At 36.6% G+C, this 19779-nt stretch overlaps 1 protein-coding gene across 1 annotated transcript in view; it reads left to right on the forward strand.

Moving 5' to 3' along the window:
* The window catches only part of ANKIB1 (ankyrin repeat and IBR domain containing 1), a 159644-nt gene that overhangs the window by 113540 nt on the left and 26325 nt on the right, over positions 1 to 19779 (forward strand). The window contains exons 7-8 of the mRNA XM_034642389.1: positions 764 to 962; positions 15070 to 15158. Coding sequence (XP_034498280.1) covers positions 764 to 962; positions 15070 to 15158 — 288 coding nt within the window. The remainder of the gene's footprint in view (positions 1 to 763; positions 963 to 15069; positions 15159 to 19779) is intronic.

The raw sequence follows: 19779 nt of genomic DNA on the forward strand, positions 1-19779 counted from the left end.
TCCTCCGCTATGAGCCTGCTTCTTCCTCTCCCACTCCCCCTGCTTGTGTTCCCTCTCTCGCTGGCTGTCTCTATCTCTGTCAAATAAATAAAATCTTAAAAAAAAAATTATATTTTGGGGGTACCTGGGTGGCTCAGTCAGTAAAGTGTCCGACCCTTGATTTCAGCTCAGGTCATGATCTCCAGGTCGTGTGATTGAGCCCCACGTCAGGCTCTGTGCTCAGAGGGGGGTCTACTTAAGGTTTTCTCTCTCCCTCTGCCTTTGCCCCTTTCATAGGTGTGTGTGCTCGCTCCTGCTCTCTCCCTAAAAAAAAAAATTTATTCAGATTTTTTGAGGTCTAAACCCTATGACATATGAACTTTTCAAAAAGGTATCCTGCTGTTTTGTAACAAAGCATCATAATCTTGATTTTTATGTATTATTGGGGTGCCATTTAGAAATTTACAGTACTAATGCAACTAATAATCATATAATTATTTTCATCAGAAAGGCAGCATATTGTATGAGAAAACATTTTTAAATTAAACATTTTCTGTGTGAAAAGTTACATTTTTACTTCATCATCATCTGCCTGGTTTTTAGATTAAAGAAAACATAAATTTAAAAAGTCATGTTGTTACTAAGGTAATTACCTCTTTTTTCCTTCTTACTAAGTTCTATATTTTCTGGTACTATTTTAAGTTTCTCTTGAGACTGATTACTCCTTGTTTTTTAGTTCACCCTTTTTTTCCATCTAAAGTAAATTGACATGGGATACACTCAGAATTAAGAGTTTCATTATTGCTGTTTCAACAGGCCTTCGTTGAAAATAATCCTGCCATTAAATGGTGCCCTACTCCAGGCTGTGAAAGAGCGGTCAGACTTACAAAACAAGGGTCAAATACATCTGGGTCTGATACACTCAGCTTTCCCTTGCTCAGAGCTCCTGCTGTGGACTGTGGAAAAGGACACCTCTTCTGCTGGTCAGTATAAGACAAGTTGGAATCAGCCTAATCACCCTTCTAACAGTTTTTAAAGAGACTTTGCACCTTGAATTAGGCCTTTAGAGTGTAGTATATTTGATATCATTCTTATTAATTAAAAAAAAGTGTGATGAGTAGTCATAGTTTATTGTGTCCTTGATGTGTACCAAGCTTTATGCCAGATATTTTCATATATTGAATTCTCCCAGCAATGCTATGAGTCGAGTGTTGTTATTATACCCATTTTATAGATAAAGAATCTCAGGCATAGAGAAGTTGCCCAGGGTTATGCAGCTAAGAAATGGCAGAAATGGGATTAGAGCCCAGCTCTGATTCCAGAGCCCATGCACTTAAACTCTAGTAACAAATTGCTGAAAATAGATTAGAACATGTTAAAAACTTTACTTTTTTTCTTAAAATTGAAGACTCCAGCAGTGATTCTTAACCATGGATGCCCAGATTTAACTAAGACCCATTTTCCCAAATTTTCATCATAGGCCCCAACAAATAAGATTTTGATTTAGTAGGTTTTGAAGTAGGGCCCCTAGAAAGAAGCTTGTAGGTGGTTCTAATGCACAGTCCTAGTTAAGAATCACTTTGTGTGTCTTGTGTTTTTTAACTATATGTCCGACATCAGCATTTAACTATATGTCTGCCTGTCAGCATTCTGCTTTATTCAGAGTAGATTCGATGATAATTAACCATTGGTGTTTTTTTTAGGTAATTAAATGACCAGAAAAAGAAATAGTATTTGTTCTCCTTTTTTCTCATTTCCAGATTTATCACATATGCAAGGGTATACTTTAGATGGATATAGGACTCTATTTATTTACTTACCAGAAACCAAAGTCAAATTATAGCACTGCTAAATAGTAAAAAGGCATAGTTAGGGAAATATTCCTACCCTGAAAGGTCTATTTCTTACCCTCATCATCATTATCATTAGCTAAAAATATTTCTTGAATTGCCAGTCTGTGTATAGCACTGAACTCTCTAGGTCAGGTGTCAAGAAAACTACTGTCCCTACCAATTTTTATTGGAACACAGCCACACCATTTGTGCCAATTTATTTTTTGTGGCTGCTTTCAGGCCATGGCAGCATTACATGGTTCCGACAGAAACCATATGGCCTACAAAACCCAAAATATTTACCATTTGGTTCTTTACAGAAAAGTTTGCTAGACTCCTGTGCTCTAGGTACTTGAATGAAGTGATTAATGAAAGAAAAATCACATTGACTACTTTGATGGCGAAATCAGACTCAGCAAGTAAATTACAACAGAATATTGAATAATAGATTACATCCACATGCCTTATGGTAATTTTTCAAAACATTTGCAAGACAAATTCATAATTTTTAGCTTTACATGTTTTACTATTTGCTGATTGGTTCTTAACTCCACCTTACTACCTCACCAGAAGAGTTCAGGATCCAGCTCAGAAGTGACAAGTGAGTTAATAAATACATGAGCTTAATAGTTCATAAATAAATAGTCCTTAAATGAATATGAACCCACTTTACTATAACATAAGAATACTAAAGTAAAAAAAATAAATAAAAGGAGCTTCCTTTTTTGAGTTAGTATGGAGTTTCTTCAAAAACTTAAGCTCACATGCCCTAAGGCATCCCACTGTGTGCACCCTGTGCATCTAAAATGGTACTAATCAGGGGTGCCTAGGCAGCTCAGTCGGTTAAGCGACTGACTTCGGCTCAGGTCATGATCTCAGGGTCCTGGGATGGAGTCCTGTGTCATAGGCTCCACCCTCAGTGGGAAGTCTGCTTGCCCCACCCCCCACTTGTGCGCACACGCGTGCGCTCTCTCTCTTTCTCCCCTCGTTGCGCACTCTTTTTCTCCCTCTTGTTCACTCTCTCTCTCAAGTAAATAAATAAAATCTTTATTTAAAAGAAGCCTAAAAGGGGTGCCTGTGTGGCTCAGTCAGTTAAGCATCTGCCTTTGGCCGGGCTTGTGGTGCTGGAGTCCCCGGATGGAGCCCTGCCTGGGGCTCCCTGCACAGTAGGCAGTCTGCCTCTCCCTTTGCCCTTTACCCTGCTCGTACTCTCTCTACCTCTTTCTCTCAAATAAATGAATAAAATCTTTAAAAAATAAAAAATAAATAAATTTAAGAAGCCTGAAAAAAATAAAACAAAATGAATAGTACTAATCATGTATTATCCTTGGGAAAATTGAGAAAAGTTATCACATAAATCGATTTCTGAGTTCTCTGTTCATGTAAACATCCTGATTGAAAAAGGCTGATTTAGATAAGGATTGGTAGAGAAGCTACAAAAATGGAAAATATAAATTAGTAAAACATTTAGAAGATAAGGAGAAGAAAGCATTTCCTAAGATCAGAGAATAATAAAGTTTTGAAGGGAAAAGAAGAAACTGTGATTAGCATTGTCTTCTTAAGCTCTGTGGTTTCTGTGGTCTGGCTTTTACTAGTTTTTACTAGTAAACCTTTGTATGTTGCAAGTAATAAGTTTGGTTTGACTAAACATGACAAAACTAGTGGAAAAAACTACCAATATAGGTTAGACTCTAAAAGCTATATGAATGAATCTGTAAACATATATGATGCTATAAATGTACATTTCTAGACAAGTATTTGGAGAAATATATTCACTTATTCTTTCTCACACCCCAAAATATTGGGCTGGTTATACTCAAGATTCTTTGGAGACGATACAATACAGGCCCTCTTTTGAATTTTATCCCAGTTCAGGGGATCTGTGAATGGCCACGTGGATTCAAGGTCACATTTGGTAATTATTTACTCTTTCTCCATTCATCAGGGTAGTAGAGAGTTTAGCAAATAGAATCGTTTTCTGGACTAACAATTCTAAATCTAAATCCTTTTCTAGGATTTTTACATTGCCTGCTGCACTTCTCTAGGCATTAATTTGCAGTCTCTGTTTTTACATTCTTCCTACTTTTATTCATGTAGTAAAAGAGGTTTGCCTATAATCAGAAATTTCTAAAAATTAAAAAAAAATTCTAAGAATTCTACTGCCCTTATCTATTTCATAGAGAGGCAAAATCTGCTGTATGCAAAAGGAAGCTTTCTCAGAGATATCTTTATAAAATAAAGGCATATGATTCTTCGTTTTGCTTCTTTCTTTCCCCAGAAAGCTCAGAAATATTCTCTAAAGATGATTTAAAAAACCACAAGAAAAGGCAATAATAGTTCCTTCTTTTTAAAAGCTTCATGTGACAGAATGAGTTGAGAGCCATCCCCAAGGGATGTGTGCCTGAATATAACTAAATATATTTATCAATAGGAAGGAAGGTGGGAGTAGACATTTCCCTTCCCACCACAGTGTAGCCCTTTCTCTTGTAACTTGTTCACCCACCACTTCTTTGCCCTTATTAACTGAACGTAGAATGCTTTCTCCCCCTAGCCTATATAATTATATTTTGTCTGATTTGACTGTGTTGTCCTGGACAGTGTTCGTAACTTGAGCCAGTGACCATCTTCCCTCTGTTTTTATTAAGTAGAATATGCTACTATGTAACTTCTGTGCCCTGTGAACAAACGCGAAGTCTTTCTTTTCTGAGGCAACTCTTTAAAGATTTGCTCTCAGAGGCACCTGGGTGGCTCAGTCGGTTAAGAGTTCGACTCTCGATTTTGGCTCCGGTCACCTCAGGGTCCTGAAATCAAGCCCCAGATCAGACTCTGCTCTCAGTGTGGAGTCTGCTTGTCCCTCTCCCCCTTTCCCTCCCTCCGTTTGCACTATCTCTAAAATAAATAAAATCTTTTTAAAAATAAATATACTTTTTAAAAATAAAAAATAAAGATTTGTTGTCAAAAATACTTCTTAATACCACCCAAATTCTAATCTATGAGGAGAAGAACTTAAATTTAACGTTAGGTATAGTGGTCATTTCTCTCCTGTATCACCTCAGAGTATCCCCAGTCCCTTTAATCACCAGTGTTGCCTCTGGAAATAGAGAGACTTAAATGGAATTCATTTCTTCTAAATCCGTAGACAGCCAAATATATTTTAAAGTTATTCAATATAATTGACTGGCATGAATATTCTAAACAATAATATTCTGTGGTTTTTAAAAATATATCACCCAGCTGTGGAACATCTATTTACTGAACTATGCAAAGAAACCTTTAAAATAGTGTCACCATCACCATGAAACAAATTGAACCCAGTAAGATTTGGATTATAGAGATGCAACTGATGAGAAATCACAGCATCAGGTTTCTAGTCCGTTGACGTTTCCGGTGAATCAGAGTACAATGTGCAGACTTGTCAGGTATTTCGGGAAATTTCCCAAGTGAATGTGCATTAGTGCATTAATATTGTTATCAACTTGTTCTGTTTTTCTCCAATACCCACAATAAGGATTTTGATAAAACTTACTCTCCTGTTAGGCTTATGAATCTTGATTGAGTTAAAGCACAGTTTCATGCTTCATCTCCTCCACAGACTTCAGACAGTGGACTCTTTAAGAGTCCTCTGGGCAAAATAAATGTTGTTCTTGTTTGTGGGCCCTAATAGTTGAATCTCATTTTCGCTTGCAAAATTAGAGTCTCAGTTCCTTAGCTTAATAGCTCTGGTTCTGGAAGATTTTTCCAGACTGGCAGCATTTAGCTATTTAAGTATCAGAGCCCTGCCGACAAGCAGAACCTATTCCCCAGCTTGTCCTAGGCTCAGAAATGAGACATGATATTTATTTGATCAAAACTGATCATAAGACCCTGTTTAAATATCATGTCTACTCTATACGAAGTATCATACTCATCTAAATAAATACTGTTGAAAGTTCAATTTATCAAGTTTCAGTGGAGCACATGATTGTCATTAATTGGGAGACACAGAGCCTACATTTGAGACTTAACTGCCGCTAACTAGCTGTGTGACTTGATGATAAACAAGCATCCTCTCTTATAGTACAGTAATACAGTTGAAGCCTTTGTAACTGATGGAATCAGCACAAAATGTACTAGTTCCAAAGCCAAACTATTTGGCTTCAAATCTCAGCTCATCTGCTCGCTTTCTGTGTGACCTTTGGCAGAGTGCTGAGCCTCTCCATGCCTGTAAAATGGGGATAATAGTACCGATTTCAAAGAATTGTTGTGTGGATTAAATGAGTCGGTACATGTAAGGAATTACAACATTGCCTGGAATACTAAAAAATATTCTTATATGTTTAGAGATAGAGAGAGAGGGGCAGGGGGTGAGGTAGAGGGAAAGGAAGAGAATCTTAAGCAGGCTCCACACCCAGTACGGAGCCTGATGTGGGACTCAATCTCACAACCCTGAGCCAAATTCAAGAGTTGGAAGCTTAACTGACTGAGCCACCGAGGCACCCCAAAAATACTAGTTTTTTTAAATTATAATTTTTAGTTAATTTGTTAATTAAGGGAAAAGTTGTCTAAAGGAGGAGAATCATAAAATGAGGATTTCTACTTACTCAGGATGGGTCATTAATAAAGTTGTAAAATGGCAGTGAACTGAAATTGTCAACTTTTTTTTTTAAGAAGGAGGTGTTACTTTTTTTTTCACTATACTATAAACATGTAATGTGATAAAAATTGTTAAAACGCCAATCATATTACAATACATAAATGTATCAAAGTGGCACACTGTACGCTTTAAATTCACACAATGTTACATGTCAGATTTATCAAAAAAATTTGGAAAGGAAAAACAAACTTTTAAGATTTTATTTATTTATTAGAGAAAAAGAGCACAAGTAGGGGGAGCGGCAGGCCGAGCGAGATGGAGAAGCAGGCTCCCTGCTGAGCAGAGAGCCTGATGTAGGGCTCAGTCTCAGGACCCTGGGAATCATGATCCGAGCGAAAGGCAGACACTTTAAGTGACTGAGCCACCCAGGTACCCCAAGAAAAAAATTTTTTAATTAAAAGCTTACATAAATGAAGTGTTTCAGATCATACTTCCAAAATATGTTCTAATATTTTATAATAAATTTTCCCACCTACTGATTTTTTTAATTCAGTTAATTAACATATAATGTATTATTAGTTTCAGAGGTAGAGGTCAGTGATTCATCAGTCTTATATAATACCCAGTGCTCATTACATCACGTGCCCTCCTTAATGTCCATCACCCACTTACCCCATCCCTCCATCCCTCTTCCCTCCAGCAACCCTGAGTTTGTTTCCTATGATTAAGAGTCTTTTATGGTTTGTCTCCTTCCCCGATTTTATCTTGTTTTATTTTTTCCTCTCTCCCCTATGATCCTCTGTTTTGTTTCTTAAATTCCACATCTGAGTGAGATCATATGATAATTGCCTTTCTCTGACTTTTTTGCTTAGCATAATATTCTCTAGTTCCATGCACATCATTGCAAATGGCAAGATTTCATTTTTTTGATGGCTGAGTAGTAGTCCATTGTGTGTATATATGTGTGTGTGTGTGTGTATATATATCTTTTTTATCCATTCATCTGTCTGTGGACATCTGGGCTCTTTCCATAGTTTGGCTATTGTGGACATTGCTGCCATAAACTTTGGGGTGCAGGTGCCCCTTTGGATCACTATATTTGTATCTTTGCAGTAAATACCCAGTAGTGCAGAAATTGTCAACTTCTTGGTAGGAATTTCCCATCAGGTTATGAAACTTTAGTAAAAGGTTTTTCCTTTGCCAGAATCCTTTGTAGCCAGTGTATATTCCTGCCAGTGGTTGTGCGTATTCAAAAATTTTCAAGGAAAGAGCCATTCCTTAATCTCTTGATATTAGTTAACTGTGGTATTTGGACAGGGTTACGGATTTTATATTAGACAATCTTTTTTTTTCCTTTATAATGAAGCACTTTTCCCCTTATGAAGCACTTCACCCACTCTATTGGTGTGTCTAAATTTCAGTTGACTGCAAGGCAAAATTCCTCTTACAATTACCTTGTTTTTAGTGATATTTTGAGGTACAGTCTCAACAATAGGTACTAGGTCTGTCAGAATACTAGTCATCAATCATCTGCATCTTGGTTAAAACTCTTCAGGAATTTAGCTTAACAGTATCTACAGAACATTCCAGTCTCTCTATTACTTGTCTCAGAATAACGTCTCTCCCTACATATGGCATAATTCAGATTATCAGTCACATAATGTCCAGTAGCATTGTTATTACCATATTTTAAAGTAGTTGGGCTTGTTTTCCCAAATACCTTAGTTTTAAAAGGCAACCTCTAGCTCCCTTTTTAATTTATAGTCCTTACTCTAACTTATTTTTTATATAAAAAGCCTCTCCTTTTTATACCCATTCTTAACATTGCACTGGAAGCTGCCATCGAGTTGTAACATTCAGAAGTGATCCTGCTGATTGGGCTAGCACCTGAGGAAACAGCTGGTGTGTGTCCTCCTGTGAGGTTCTGGAAAAGAAAATCTTGCTATGTAATGCAACGCAGCCTCAGAGACCAAGAATACCAATAAACAATTATGGCCTTTTGAAGAAATACCATTTATTTTTTCAGACTTTGTTTGAAAACATTGGGGTTTCCTCTCCACCGCCTCCCCCACTCAGTATTTTCTCAGGTTTGTCAGAAAATGTCCGAACACCAGAGCCAGTCATATTGGTATTGATTCTAGTAGGGAAAAAACATTCAATGTGCTTTTTAATCTTCAGGGGGAGAACTCTTAAAATTAATGGAAATAATTTATTTCATTGACTTCATTTGTTTTAGATACTGCAGATACGGAAATACACCTAATTTTTTTTTAATAAGTCATGAGAAATATAGATTCTGTATTCCTACATGTATTCTCAAGCACGATATGGAAACACTGTTCCTAGATCTGTAGCATACTTTTTACTCTGGTATATGCTAGTATATGTGCCAAATTAAAATTAACAGTTATTACAGATATTCCTTACATTTCCGGGAAGCAGAGTTTATTTTAATATGTACCAAAGCGAATGTAATATATCTACTTCCATTTTTTAACTTCCATTTTTAATCAACTCATTATTTTTTGAATGACTGTTAAGTTACCAATAAGTTACTAAGAAACGTTATAAAACTGCAGTTATGGAAAAGATTTCCCAAATAGTAACGTCAGAAATTGAAGCACACCAAATTACCCTTTCAAGATAATTGGTGTTTTTCTTTCTTCAAAACATTTTTAAGTATATAATTCAGTGGTATTAAGTACATTCCTAATGTTGTACAACCATTTCCTATACATTTACAGAACTTTTACCTCATACCAAACAGAAACTCTAACCATTAAGCAAAAACTCCCCATCCTCCCTTGCCCCATAGCTACGGGTAACCACCATTCTACTTTCTGTCTCTGTGAAATCCCTATTCTGGATATTTAATGTAAGTGGAACCATACGATAGTTTTCCTTTTGTGTCTGACTTATTACACTTAGCATAATGTCTCAAGATTCATCCATGTTGTAGCATAAATCAGAATTTCATTCCTTTTTATGGCCTACTAATATTCCTGTGTGTGTGTGTATACCACATTTTATTTATCTGCTCATTTGTTGATGGACATATGGGTTGTTAGCCATATCCTGGCTGTTGTGAATAATACTGTTGTGAACATTGGTGAGAAAATTTTAGTCAATGCTTTCAATTCTTTTAGGTATATCCTTAGGAATGGAATTGATAGATCATGTAGTAATTCTATGTCTTATATTTTGAGGAACTACCAAACTGTTTTCCATAGCAACTGCATCATTTTAGATTCCTACCAGCAAGGGTTCCAGTTTCTCCACATCCTTCCCAACACTTGTTGTCTTCCAGTTTTTTAATAGTAGCTATTTTAATGGGCTTGAAGTAGAATTGTTACATTCTTTTTTTTTTTTTTTAAGATTTTATTTATTAGAGAGAGCACAAGTTGGGGGGAGAGGGAGAGGGAGAAGCAGACTTCCCACTGAGCAGGGAGCCTGACATGGGGCTTGATTCCAGGCCCCCGAAATCATGACCTGAGCCAAAAGCAGACGCTTAACCAACTGAGCCCCCCAGGTACCCTGTTAACATTCTTAATATAGTGAAGTGTTACTTCTTAGTTTGTAAGACTGCCTGCATCAGCAGGTGTCTTAATAGACTTAATCTTTGCAAATAAGATCTTTGTTTAAAATAACATATCATGATGATGATAATGATGATGGCACCTACAGATTGGGCTTTTCTCCCCCTCTGCCCCCATGATATTTTGTTATTTACTGTAAAATTTCCTTTGTACTACAGAATATACCATCATATTGAATTAAAATAAGTAATTTTTAAAGGCTTTAGCCCTTTTTAATGTGATTTTTATTTTTTATTTTATTTTTTTAAGATTTTATTTATTTATTGGACAGAGAGAGACACAGTGAGAGAGGGAACACCAGCAGGGGGAGTGGGAGAGTTAACGACTGAGCCACCCAGGTGCCCCTGATTTTTATATAGCTATAGAAAGAATGTAAAATCAAGTTAACAAATGATAAGTTGATATGTTTTTTATTATTTAAATCAAACTTTGCCAAATTCCAATGAAACAGAAAATTGGGATTCAGCAAACTCAAAAGTAAATTAGATTGCCCTGTTACTTGGGGATTTTAAGGTGAAAGTAACAACAAGAACGTGATGTAATCAAAAGAAAGGTAGAGTAGAGGGGCGCCTGGGTGGCTTAGCCGTTAAGCATCTGCCTTTGGCTCAGGTCATGATCCCAGGGTCCTGGGATCAAGCCCCGCACCAGGCTCCCTGCTCGGCAGAAAGCCTGCTTCTCCCTCTCACACTCCGCTTGCTTGTGTTCCCTCTCTTGCTGTCTCTGTCAAATAAATAAATAAAATATTTAAAAAAAAGAAAGGTAGAGTAGCCATCCTTCTATCACTCAAACTAGATTTTAAACCAAAGATTATAGTAAGAGATGAAGGACACTATATCATAATAAAGGGGTCTATCCAACAACAAGATCTAACGATTGTAAATATTTATGCCCCTAATTTGAGAGGAGCCAAATATGTAAATCAATTAATAATAAAGAAACTCAATGATAATACAGTAATAGTGGGGGACTTTAGCACCCCACTCACAGCAGTGGACAGATCATCTAAGCAGAAGGTGAGCAAGGAAACAAGGGCTTCGAATGACACACTGGACCAGATGGACTTAACAGATATATTCAGAGCATTTTACCCTAAAGCAGCAGAATGTACATTCTTTTCAAGTGCACGTGGAACATTCTCCAGAGTAGATCACATACTGGGTCACAAGTCAGGTCTCAACCAGTACAAAAAGATTGAAATCATACCATGCCTATTTTCAGACCACAATGCTATAAAACTTGAAGTTAACCACAAGGAAAAATTTGGAAGGACCACAAATACATGGAGATCAAAGAACATTCTACTAAAGAATGAATGGGTCAGCCAGGAAATCAAAGAATTTTTTAAAAACATGGAAACAAATGAAAGTGAAAACAACAGTTCAAAATCTTTGGCATGCAACAAAGGCAGTCCTAAGAGGAAAGTATATAGCAATATAGACCTTCCTCAAGAAGCAAGAAAAGTCTCAAATATACAACCTAATCTTACATCTAAAGGAGCTGGAAAAAGAACAGCAAATAAAGCCTAAATGCAGCAGGAGAAGATAAATAATAAAGATTAGATGAGAAATCAATGATATAGAAATCAAAAAAACAGGACAGATCAACAAAACTAGGAGCTGGTTCTTTGAAAGAATTAATAAGATTGATAAACCCCTGGCCAGGCTTATCAAAAAGAAAAGAGAAAGGACTCAAATAAATAAAATCATGAATGAAAAAGGAGAGATCACAGTCAACACTGCAGAAATAGCAACAATTAGAATATTATGAACAGTTACAAGCCAACAAATTAGGCAATCCAGAAGAAATTAATGCATTTCTAGAAACCTAAACTACTGCAACTGAAACAGGAAGAAATAGAAAACCAGAACAGACCCATAACCAGCAAAGAAATTAAAGCAGTCAGCAAAAATTTCCCAACAAAAAAGGGCCCAAGGCCAGACGGCTTCCCAGGGGAATTCTACCAAACATTTAAAGAAGAATTAATACCTGTTCTTCTGAAGTTGTTACAAAAAATAGAAATGGAAGGAAAACTTCCGAACTCATTCTGTGAGGCCAGCATTACCTTGATCCCAAAACCAGATAAAGACCCCAGTAAAAGGAGAATTATAGACCAATATCCCTGATGAATATGGATGCAGAAATTCTCACCAAGATACTAGCCAGTAGGATGCAACAGTACATTAAAAGGATTATTCACCACAACCAAGTGGGATTTCTTCCCGGGCTGTAGGGATATTTCAACATCCACAATCAATCAGTGTGATACACCGTATTACTAATAGGATAAGAACTATACGAACCATATGATAAAAAGCATTTGACAAAGTACAGCATCCTTTCTTGATAAAAACCCTCCACCATGTAGGGAAAGAGGGAACATTTCTCAACATCATAAAAGCCATATAAGAAAGACCCACAGCAAATATCCTCAGAGGGAAGAAACTGAGAGCTTTTCCCCTAATATTGGACACGACAGGGATGTCCACTCTCACCACTGTGGTTCATCATTGTAGTGGAAGTCCTAGCCTCAGCAATCAGACAGCAAAGAGAAATAAAAGGCATCCAAATCAGCAAAGAAGTCAAACTTTCACTCTTCATAGATGACCGGGCACTCTGTGGGAAACCCAAAAGACCCCAGCAAAAAATTGCTAGAACTGATAAAGGAATTCAGCAAAGTTGCAAGGTATAAAAGCAACACACAGAAGCCTGTTGCATTCCTATACACTAACAGTGAAACAGCAGAAAGAGAAATCAAGGAATCAATCCCATTTACAATTGCACCAAAAACCATTAGATACCTAGGAATAGAACCTAACCAAAGAGATAAAAGATCTGTACTCAGAAAACTATGGAACACTTAATGAAAGAAATTGAGGAAGACACAAAGAAATGGAAAAACATTCCATGCTCATGAAGTGAAAGAACAAATATTGTTAAAATGTCTGTGCTACCCAAAGCAATCTACACATTCAGTGCAATCCCTATCAAAATACTACCAGCATTTTTCACAGAGCTGGAACAATCCTAAAATTTGTATGGAACCAGAAAAAAGACCTCAAATAGCCAAACGAATACTGAAAAAGAAAAAGCTGGCATCACAATTCTGGACTTCAAGCTGTATTACAAAGCTGTAATCATCAAGACAGGATGGTACTGGCACAAAAACAGACACATAGGTCAGTGGAACAGAATAGAGAACCCAGAAATGGACCCTCAACTCTGTGGTCAACTTATCATTGACAAAGCAGGAAAAAATATACAGGGGAAAAAAGACAGTCTCTCCAACAAATGGTGTTCAGAAGATTGGATAGCCACATGCAGAAAAATGAAACTGGACCGCTTTCGTACAGCATACACAAAAACAAATTCAAAATGGATGAAAGACCTAAATGTGAGACAGGAATCCATCAAAATCCTAGTGGAGAACAGAGGCAGCAACCTCTTTGAACTGTGGCTGCAGCAACTTCTTGCTAGACACGTCTCCAAAAGCAAGGGAAACAAAAGCAAAAATGAACTATTGGGATTTCATCAGGATAAAAAGCTTTTGCATGGCAAAGTAAATAATCAACAAAACTAAAAGACAACCTATGGCATGGGAGAAGATATTGCAAATGACATATCAGATAAAGGGCTAATATCCAAAATCTATAAAGAATTTATCAAACTCAACACCCCCCCAAAAAAAAATTCAGTCAAGAAATGGGTAGAAGACATGAACAGACATTTCTCCAAAGAAGGCATACAGATGACCAATAAACACATGAAAAATGCTCAACATCACTCAGGGAAATAACAATCAAAACCACAATGAGATACCACCTCACACCAGTCAGAATGGCTAAAATTAACAACTCAGGAAACAACAGATATTGGTGAAGATGTGAAGGAAAGGGAACCCTCTTACAGTGTTTGGTGGGAATGCAAGCCGGTGCAGCCACTCTGGAAGACAGTATGGAGGTTCCTCAAAAAGTTGAAAATATAGCTACCCAATGACCCAGCAATTGCACTATTAGGTATTTATCGAAAGTATACAAACAGTGATCCGAAGAGGCACCTGCACCCCAATGTTTATAGCAGCAATGTCCGCAACAGCCAAGCTGTGGAAAGAGCCCAAATGTCCATTGACAGATGATTGGATAAAGAAGAGGTGGTATATTTATACCATGGAATATTAGTTAGCCATCAAAAAGAATGAAATCTTGCCATTTGCAAAATGTGGATGAAAATAGAGGGTATTATGCTAAGGGGGAAATAAGTCAGAGAAAGACAAATAACCATATGATTTCACTTGTGTAATTTAAGTAACAAAAAGATGAACATAGGGGAATGGAAGGAAGAATAAAAACAGAGAAAGAGGCAAACTATAAGAGACTCTTTAACTGTAGGGAACAAACAGGATTGCTGGAGGGGAGGGTGGGAGGATGGGGTAACTGGGTGATGGGCATTAAGGAAGGAGCTTGAAGTAATGAGCCCTGGATGTTACATGCAACTGATCAATCGCTTAATTCTACCCCTGAAACTAATAATACACTGTATGTTAACTAAATTGAATAGAAATTTTTTTTAAAATTTTTTAAAGAATGTGATATAAAATAGTGCTTTTCAAACTTTAAAATGCAGAAGGGTCATGTGGTAATTTTGATAACATGTAGATTCTAGTTAGTAGGTCTTATGGGCCTGGTCTTTGTCATGTTTAACAAGCTCCTGAGTGGCAGCAAGGCTGCTCACCCAGAGAATAAACTTCGAGTACAAGAATTTAAAGTATTAGTGAAGGCAGAACTTAACTGATAAAAATATCTTACAGCTCTTCCGGCGTGCAAAACTAAATTACAAATATTAGGTAATCTATTTTGAACATTTAACAATGTGTAACTGAATGTACTGATTTTAAAAAAAAAATTGGACCTGGTGTTTATCAAGCTCTGAAATCACATTTTTAATTCTTCTCTTGAAGTGCTTCTCTCACCAGTCACTGTGTCTCAGTTTTCTCAACTTTAAAATTGGAAGGGTACTTTCCAAATCTATTCTTTTACCTCGATGTTGATAAAGAATTTTTTTTTAATTGCCTCTTTTATGTTTTCCTCCTTAGGGAGTGCCTTGGTGAAGCACATGAGCCTTGTGACTGCCAAACATGGAAAAATTGGCTACAAAAAATAACTGAAATGAAACCAGAAGAACGTAAGGGAACTCTTAGATAGCTATACTATGTATGTTCTAATAGCATTTAAAAGATAATGTGGTCCTATTACTACTTAGAGTCTTCATTAAGTAAGTTTTCAGGTTCGTTAATGCTGTAGCTCTCCAGTTTAACATTACACCTCTAACACCCTTTTGGACATCACAAGGTTTTTGCAATGGGGAATCACAGACAGGTTCCATGGTTCTAACTGACTGTTTTCAGTTAAGATAAACAGGGTAAATATGGGTCACATTTAAGCCCTTCTCCCACAGCCACTCCCCTTTATCCTGGGGTGGACCACCTAGCTTTTTTTGTACCTTAAGGGAAGAAACATATAAACTGTAGTGAGAGGAAGCTTCTTATTTTCCTGGAAACTTCCAGTGGATGATAAGATAATTTCTTGACATTATGTGGCTCTGTAGATTTACTTATTTTAAATGGCATGTCTAACTGTTTTTACTGAGATTTCTATAAATACATATTAATCCTACAGAAATGCTATGAAATTGGTCTTAGTAATCCCATTTTGTAGGATGAAGTCATTAATACTTAGATTGGATTGAGTGACATCAGGTACAAGGCATGTGTCTGGAAACAGAATGGGTTTTAATTAGCCTTCCTAATAGCAATTCCTGCATTTAACAAGTAAACAGATCTGCTTTGCAATTATTTTTCATCCCCTGAAGTGTTTTATGACAATTGTTTTCTTTCAAATTAATTTAAAAGGTAATTTCATTTTTTTTAACTTTTTATATAATGGAGTTAGTTTGAGGTAGTACAAATCAGGATAAAGAATTCACTCAGTGATTCTGCACTTATTATGAACAAAGCACTTGATGATGATGCCAGCCTTCAAAAAGTACATAAGCTGGAAGGGAAGCAGTCAGATCATTACAGTATCATATGATAACTAATATGGTTGGGTAAAGATAAGAGTACAAAAACAAGAAAACTAAATCAGGATGGGCAGAGGGGTGTCATAGAATTCTCCTGAAGGCAGTGAAGTAGGAATTGGGTTTTAGCATATCCGCAGAGGCAGAGATGTGGTAGGTATAGCTATCAGCAGCTGAAGTGATGCTGGGGGAGCCTGGCTGACAGCTCTGAGACCCTACAGGCTTGTGTTATATCAGGCAATACACCATTGGATTTTGCTTTCTTTTTCTTTTTCTTTTTCTTTTTCTTTTTCTTTCTTTTTTTTTTTTTTTTTGCTTCTGGCACCAAGAAACATCTATATTTCTATTAGACATGGTTGGTTATTGCTCACCTACTTACAGATCTTTATACCTTTATATGAAGCTTAACATTAAGGTCCATGGGAGAAATTGCAAGAGATGAGGTTGGAAAGGTAGGTGTTGCCACATTGTGAGGATTTTTGCCAGATTGTCTGAAGCCATCTTATTACAGAATAAGCTATATGATGCATTTTTTAAGTAGGAAAATGGCATTATCTGAGATATTTTTATGAAGATAACTAATGACTGGGCAGGTGACACTGAAGGATAGAGAGATCAAAAGAGTGAGGTGAATTTTTAGTTTGAGTCAAAGGATGTATGATTGGTCAACATAGGAAATTCAGATACGAGAGTAACTTTCAGGGGAAAAGAAATGATTTGTTGTGGGCATTGTGAACTTTGAGGTACTTGTAGGACATATATGTGGAGGTGTGCAGTGGTATTTTAGAAGTGCTTGTCTGCAGCTCGTAAAAGATGCTGAAAAAACTTAGGAATAAGTTATTGCTTTTAAGTGGTATCCATATTATTTATGTAACATTTATGGAGTGCTACTTTATATTAGAATATGGAAATAAGGTGCCCTCTACATTCTTGAAATTTTACATTTTAGAGATGAAGACAGCGATACACAAAACTTAAGAAAAAGAAGTATTATTAATGCTGTGAAAGAACGCATACCTGTGGTACATTATGAGGGAGGGAGGAGATCAAAGAGAAGATTGTTTTTCTCTCTGAATGGGTAGGGAAAAGCATTTTGAAAGAACTGATGCACAGGCTGCATCTTGAGAGCTGATAGATGTTCTTCACACAGACTAGAACAGGAAGGGCATTTGGGCTTCTGGTGAAGGAGAGCTGTGAAATAGCATGGCATGTTCAAGGACTGCAGATCCTGCAGCACAGCCAGTGCAAAGGAAGGCAGAAGTCCCGATCAGGTGTCAGGACACGGCCGGGTTCTGTGGGGTGCTGGGAGGTCTGACTTCATCCTGAGACACTGAAAAGCAGTTCTGAGTAGGAGAGCGAGAATTGAAGATGCTTACTTAGATCACTCAGGTGAAAGTGTGGATGGTGAATAGAGACTATTGAGAGACAAGTTAAGAATGCTGTTTCTTAGAAAACTTCAAAATGTCCAGGTGAGAGGATAATGAGGGTTTGAACAAGACAGGGGCAATGCAGACAGGAGAGGAGAGGTGTATACAGGAGAGTTAAGAAGATACAGTTTTATTAAGTTGTAAATCTATTGTACTTATCATTTGCCTAGAAGTGTTAATGCACCACAAGAAATAATTAGCACAATATAGTATTTATTAATTCTTGAGCAGAAAATGGCCATAAGTATCTGATTAAGATATGAAGCAAACATTTTGAAATGGGTGATTGTTTTTAGTTATTTCTTACCATTGTAAAATTGGTCATTCATTCCATACCCATGAATGAGTTTTTACTAGGGCAAGAGGGAGAGTGACCTGGCTACTAAGCACAGATTATCACTGGGACTGTGACAAAATGTCCTTATGATCCTGATAATGAGAGAAGAAAAGTAGAAGAACTAGAAAATGATATATATGGTGTATACACAATTACTTGTGGTGGCCAGAGACAGGGAGACCTCAAGTGAAAAAATGAAGATTTCCTCAAGGAGTTGCAAGTGGGGTTTTAATTCAGAATGACAGAGGAACTTGAGAAAATTGGATAGAAGATAAGAGACTGAGGACACCCGAAAAGTTGTCTACCAGAGAAGGACCAAAGCCAAGACTGCAGAGAAAGTTCCCAGTTGCTGAGAAAAACCTGGGAGTTTTTTCATTGTCTTCCAGACTGAAGTGTGTTGACCAGCTGACTACTATTAATGGCCACCTAAGTTTATGAAACTTAGGATGAGGCTTAAAGCAGATAATACGAGGCCAACTGTAAGGCTTAAGCAGAACATCATTATTAAATACATTAAAACAATATTCCAAGAAAGGAAAGTATGATTAAATGCTGTATTGTTTACATATTCATTTGTTGGGTCATGATCACATACATATTTTTGGCATAAGCATTTTCAACTGAACTTGTCAATTCACGAGATGATTTTCTCCCTTATGCCTAGTTTTCCAAAGTCTTTGAATTACGAGACGCAAAAGGAGTGATAAAATCTAATTAATGAGAAAAACGATTATAAAATATACTAAGATTCATTCAAAGAATTCCATATAAAGATTCAAATACTATTTTTCAGCACTGAAACTGCCTCTGTTATGTCTAATCAGAGAAGAAGAAGGAGTGATTATAATTTGTGTGAAACAATGGTTAATTTATAAAAATTTTGAGACCAGTTTTTCCAGAGTACACGATAAATGGTTATTGAATGGGATTCAAATAGTCTCTTTAAGAAGTCATTCTTTAAAATCATCTTTGTTTTGGACAACCCTGTCAGGACCCCTCTCATTCCTGAGAGCTTTTTCTGTATCCTTGTTTAATAAACTTCTGTTACTTTTCTCTCAAAAAATAAATAAAAATAAATAAATAAATAATAAAAATAAGATCAACTTTGTTTTCACTTGCATACATATTGATCCTGTTAGATTTTAGATTGTTATGCACTAATACTTGATTAAATGAAGTTAATATTTCTTACAAAGAGACCTAAGCACACTAGATTTTTGAAGAAAGACGATCAGGTACAAAGACATGTAACTGAAGTCAAGGAAAGAGTCTGGAACTTAGTAAGGGTGAAGAAAACTCACCAGGTAGACTGAAGGGGGAGATAAGGTAATGCAGGTATGAAGCAAAGTGTATACAAAAGGCGGATATGTGAAATGACCATGTTCAGAGAACTAGAAGTAAAGGCATTTTTCCAGTATAAGTTTTTGTTTTAATAATAGTAAAAAAATAATAATAACAATAGTTATTTCCTGAACACGATTTACTTTATACAATCCTCTAGAAGGCAGTTAGGAACTAGCATTCTCTCCGAGGGTGGGAGAAAAAAACTGTTATGTTGCAAATCACACAAGCTGCTTTGTTTTAATGGCTTTGTGCTTTATTTATTATAACAATGGACAATAAAGGTCATAAGAATATGTTAGAGCCTCTGAGCTAAAAATAATGTTGATGCTAAAGGGAGGAGACAGGCCACTACCTAAAAATTAGACATTGTACTTAGTGATTAGGTTTTAAAGCAATACCCTCTGTAAATGGCATTACTTTCACAGCTTGACCTGATCAGCCATAAGTTCCTCATGAAACTTTTCTTCTCCACCGAGTTAACTGAGAATTCTGTGTAGCAACACCCTAATCAAACCATTTCTGTCAAGTGGGTTTAGAACTGAAGTGGGTCTGATCACTTCATTGCCTCTGTTGTTTTGTCTTTGCTATGTGGAATTGAAAACCAGTGCTTCCCAGTCCA

This window comes from Ailuropoda melanoleuca, chromosome 1 (assembly GCF_002007445.2).
Source record: "Ailuropoda melanoleuca isolate Jingjing chromosome 1, ASM200744v2, whole genome shotgun sequence".
NCBI lineage: Eukaryota > Metazoa > Chordata > Mammalia > Carnivora > Ursidae > Ailuropoda > Ailuropoda melanoleuca.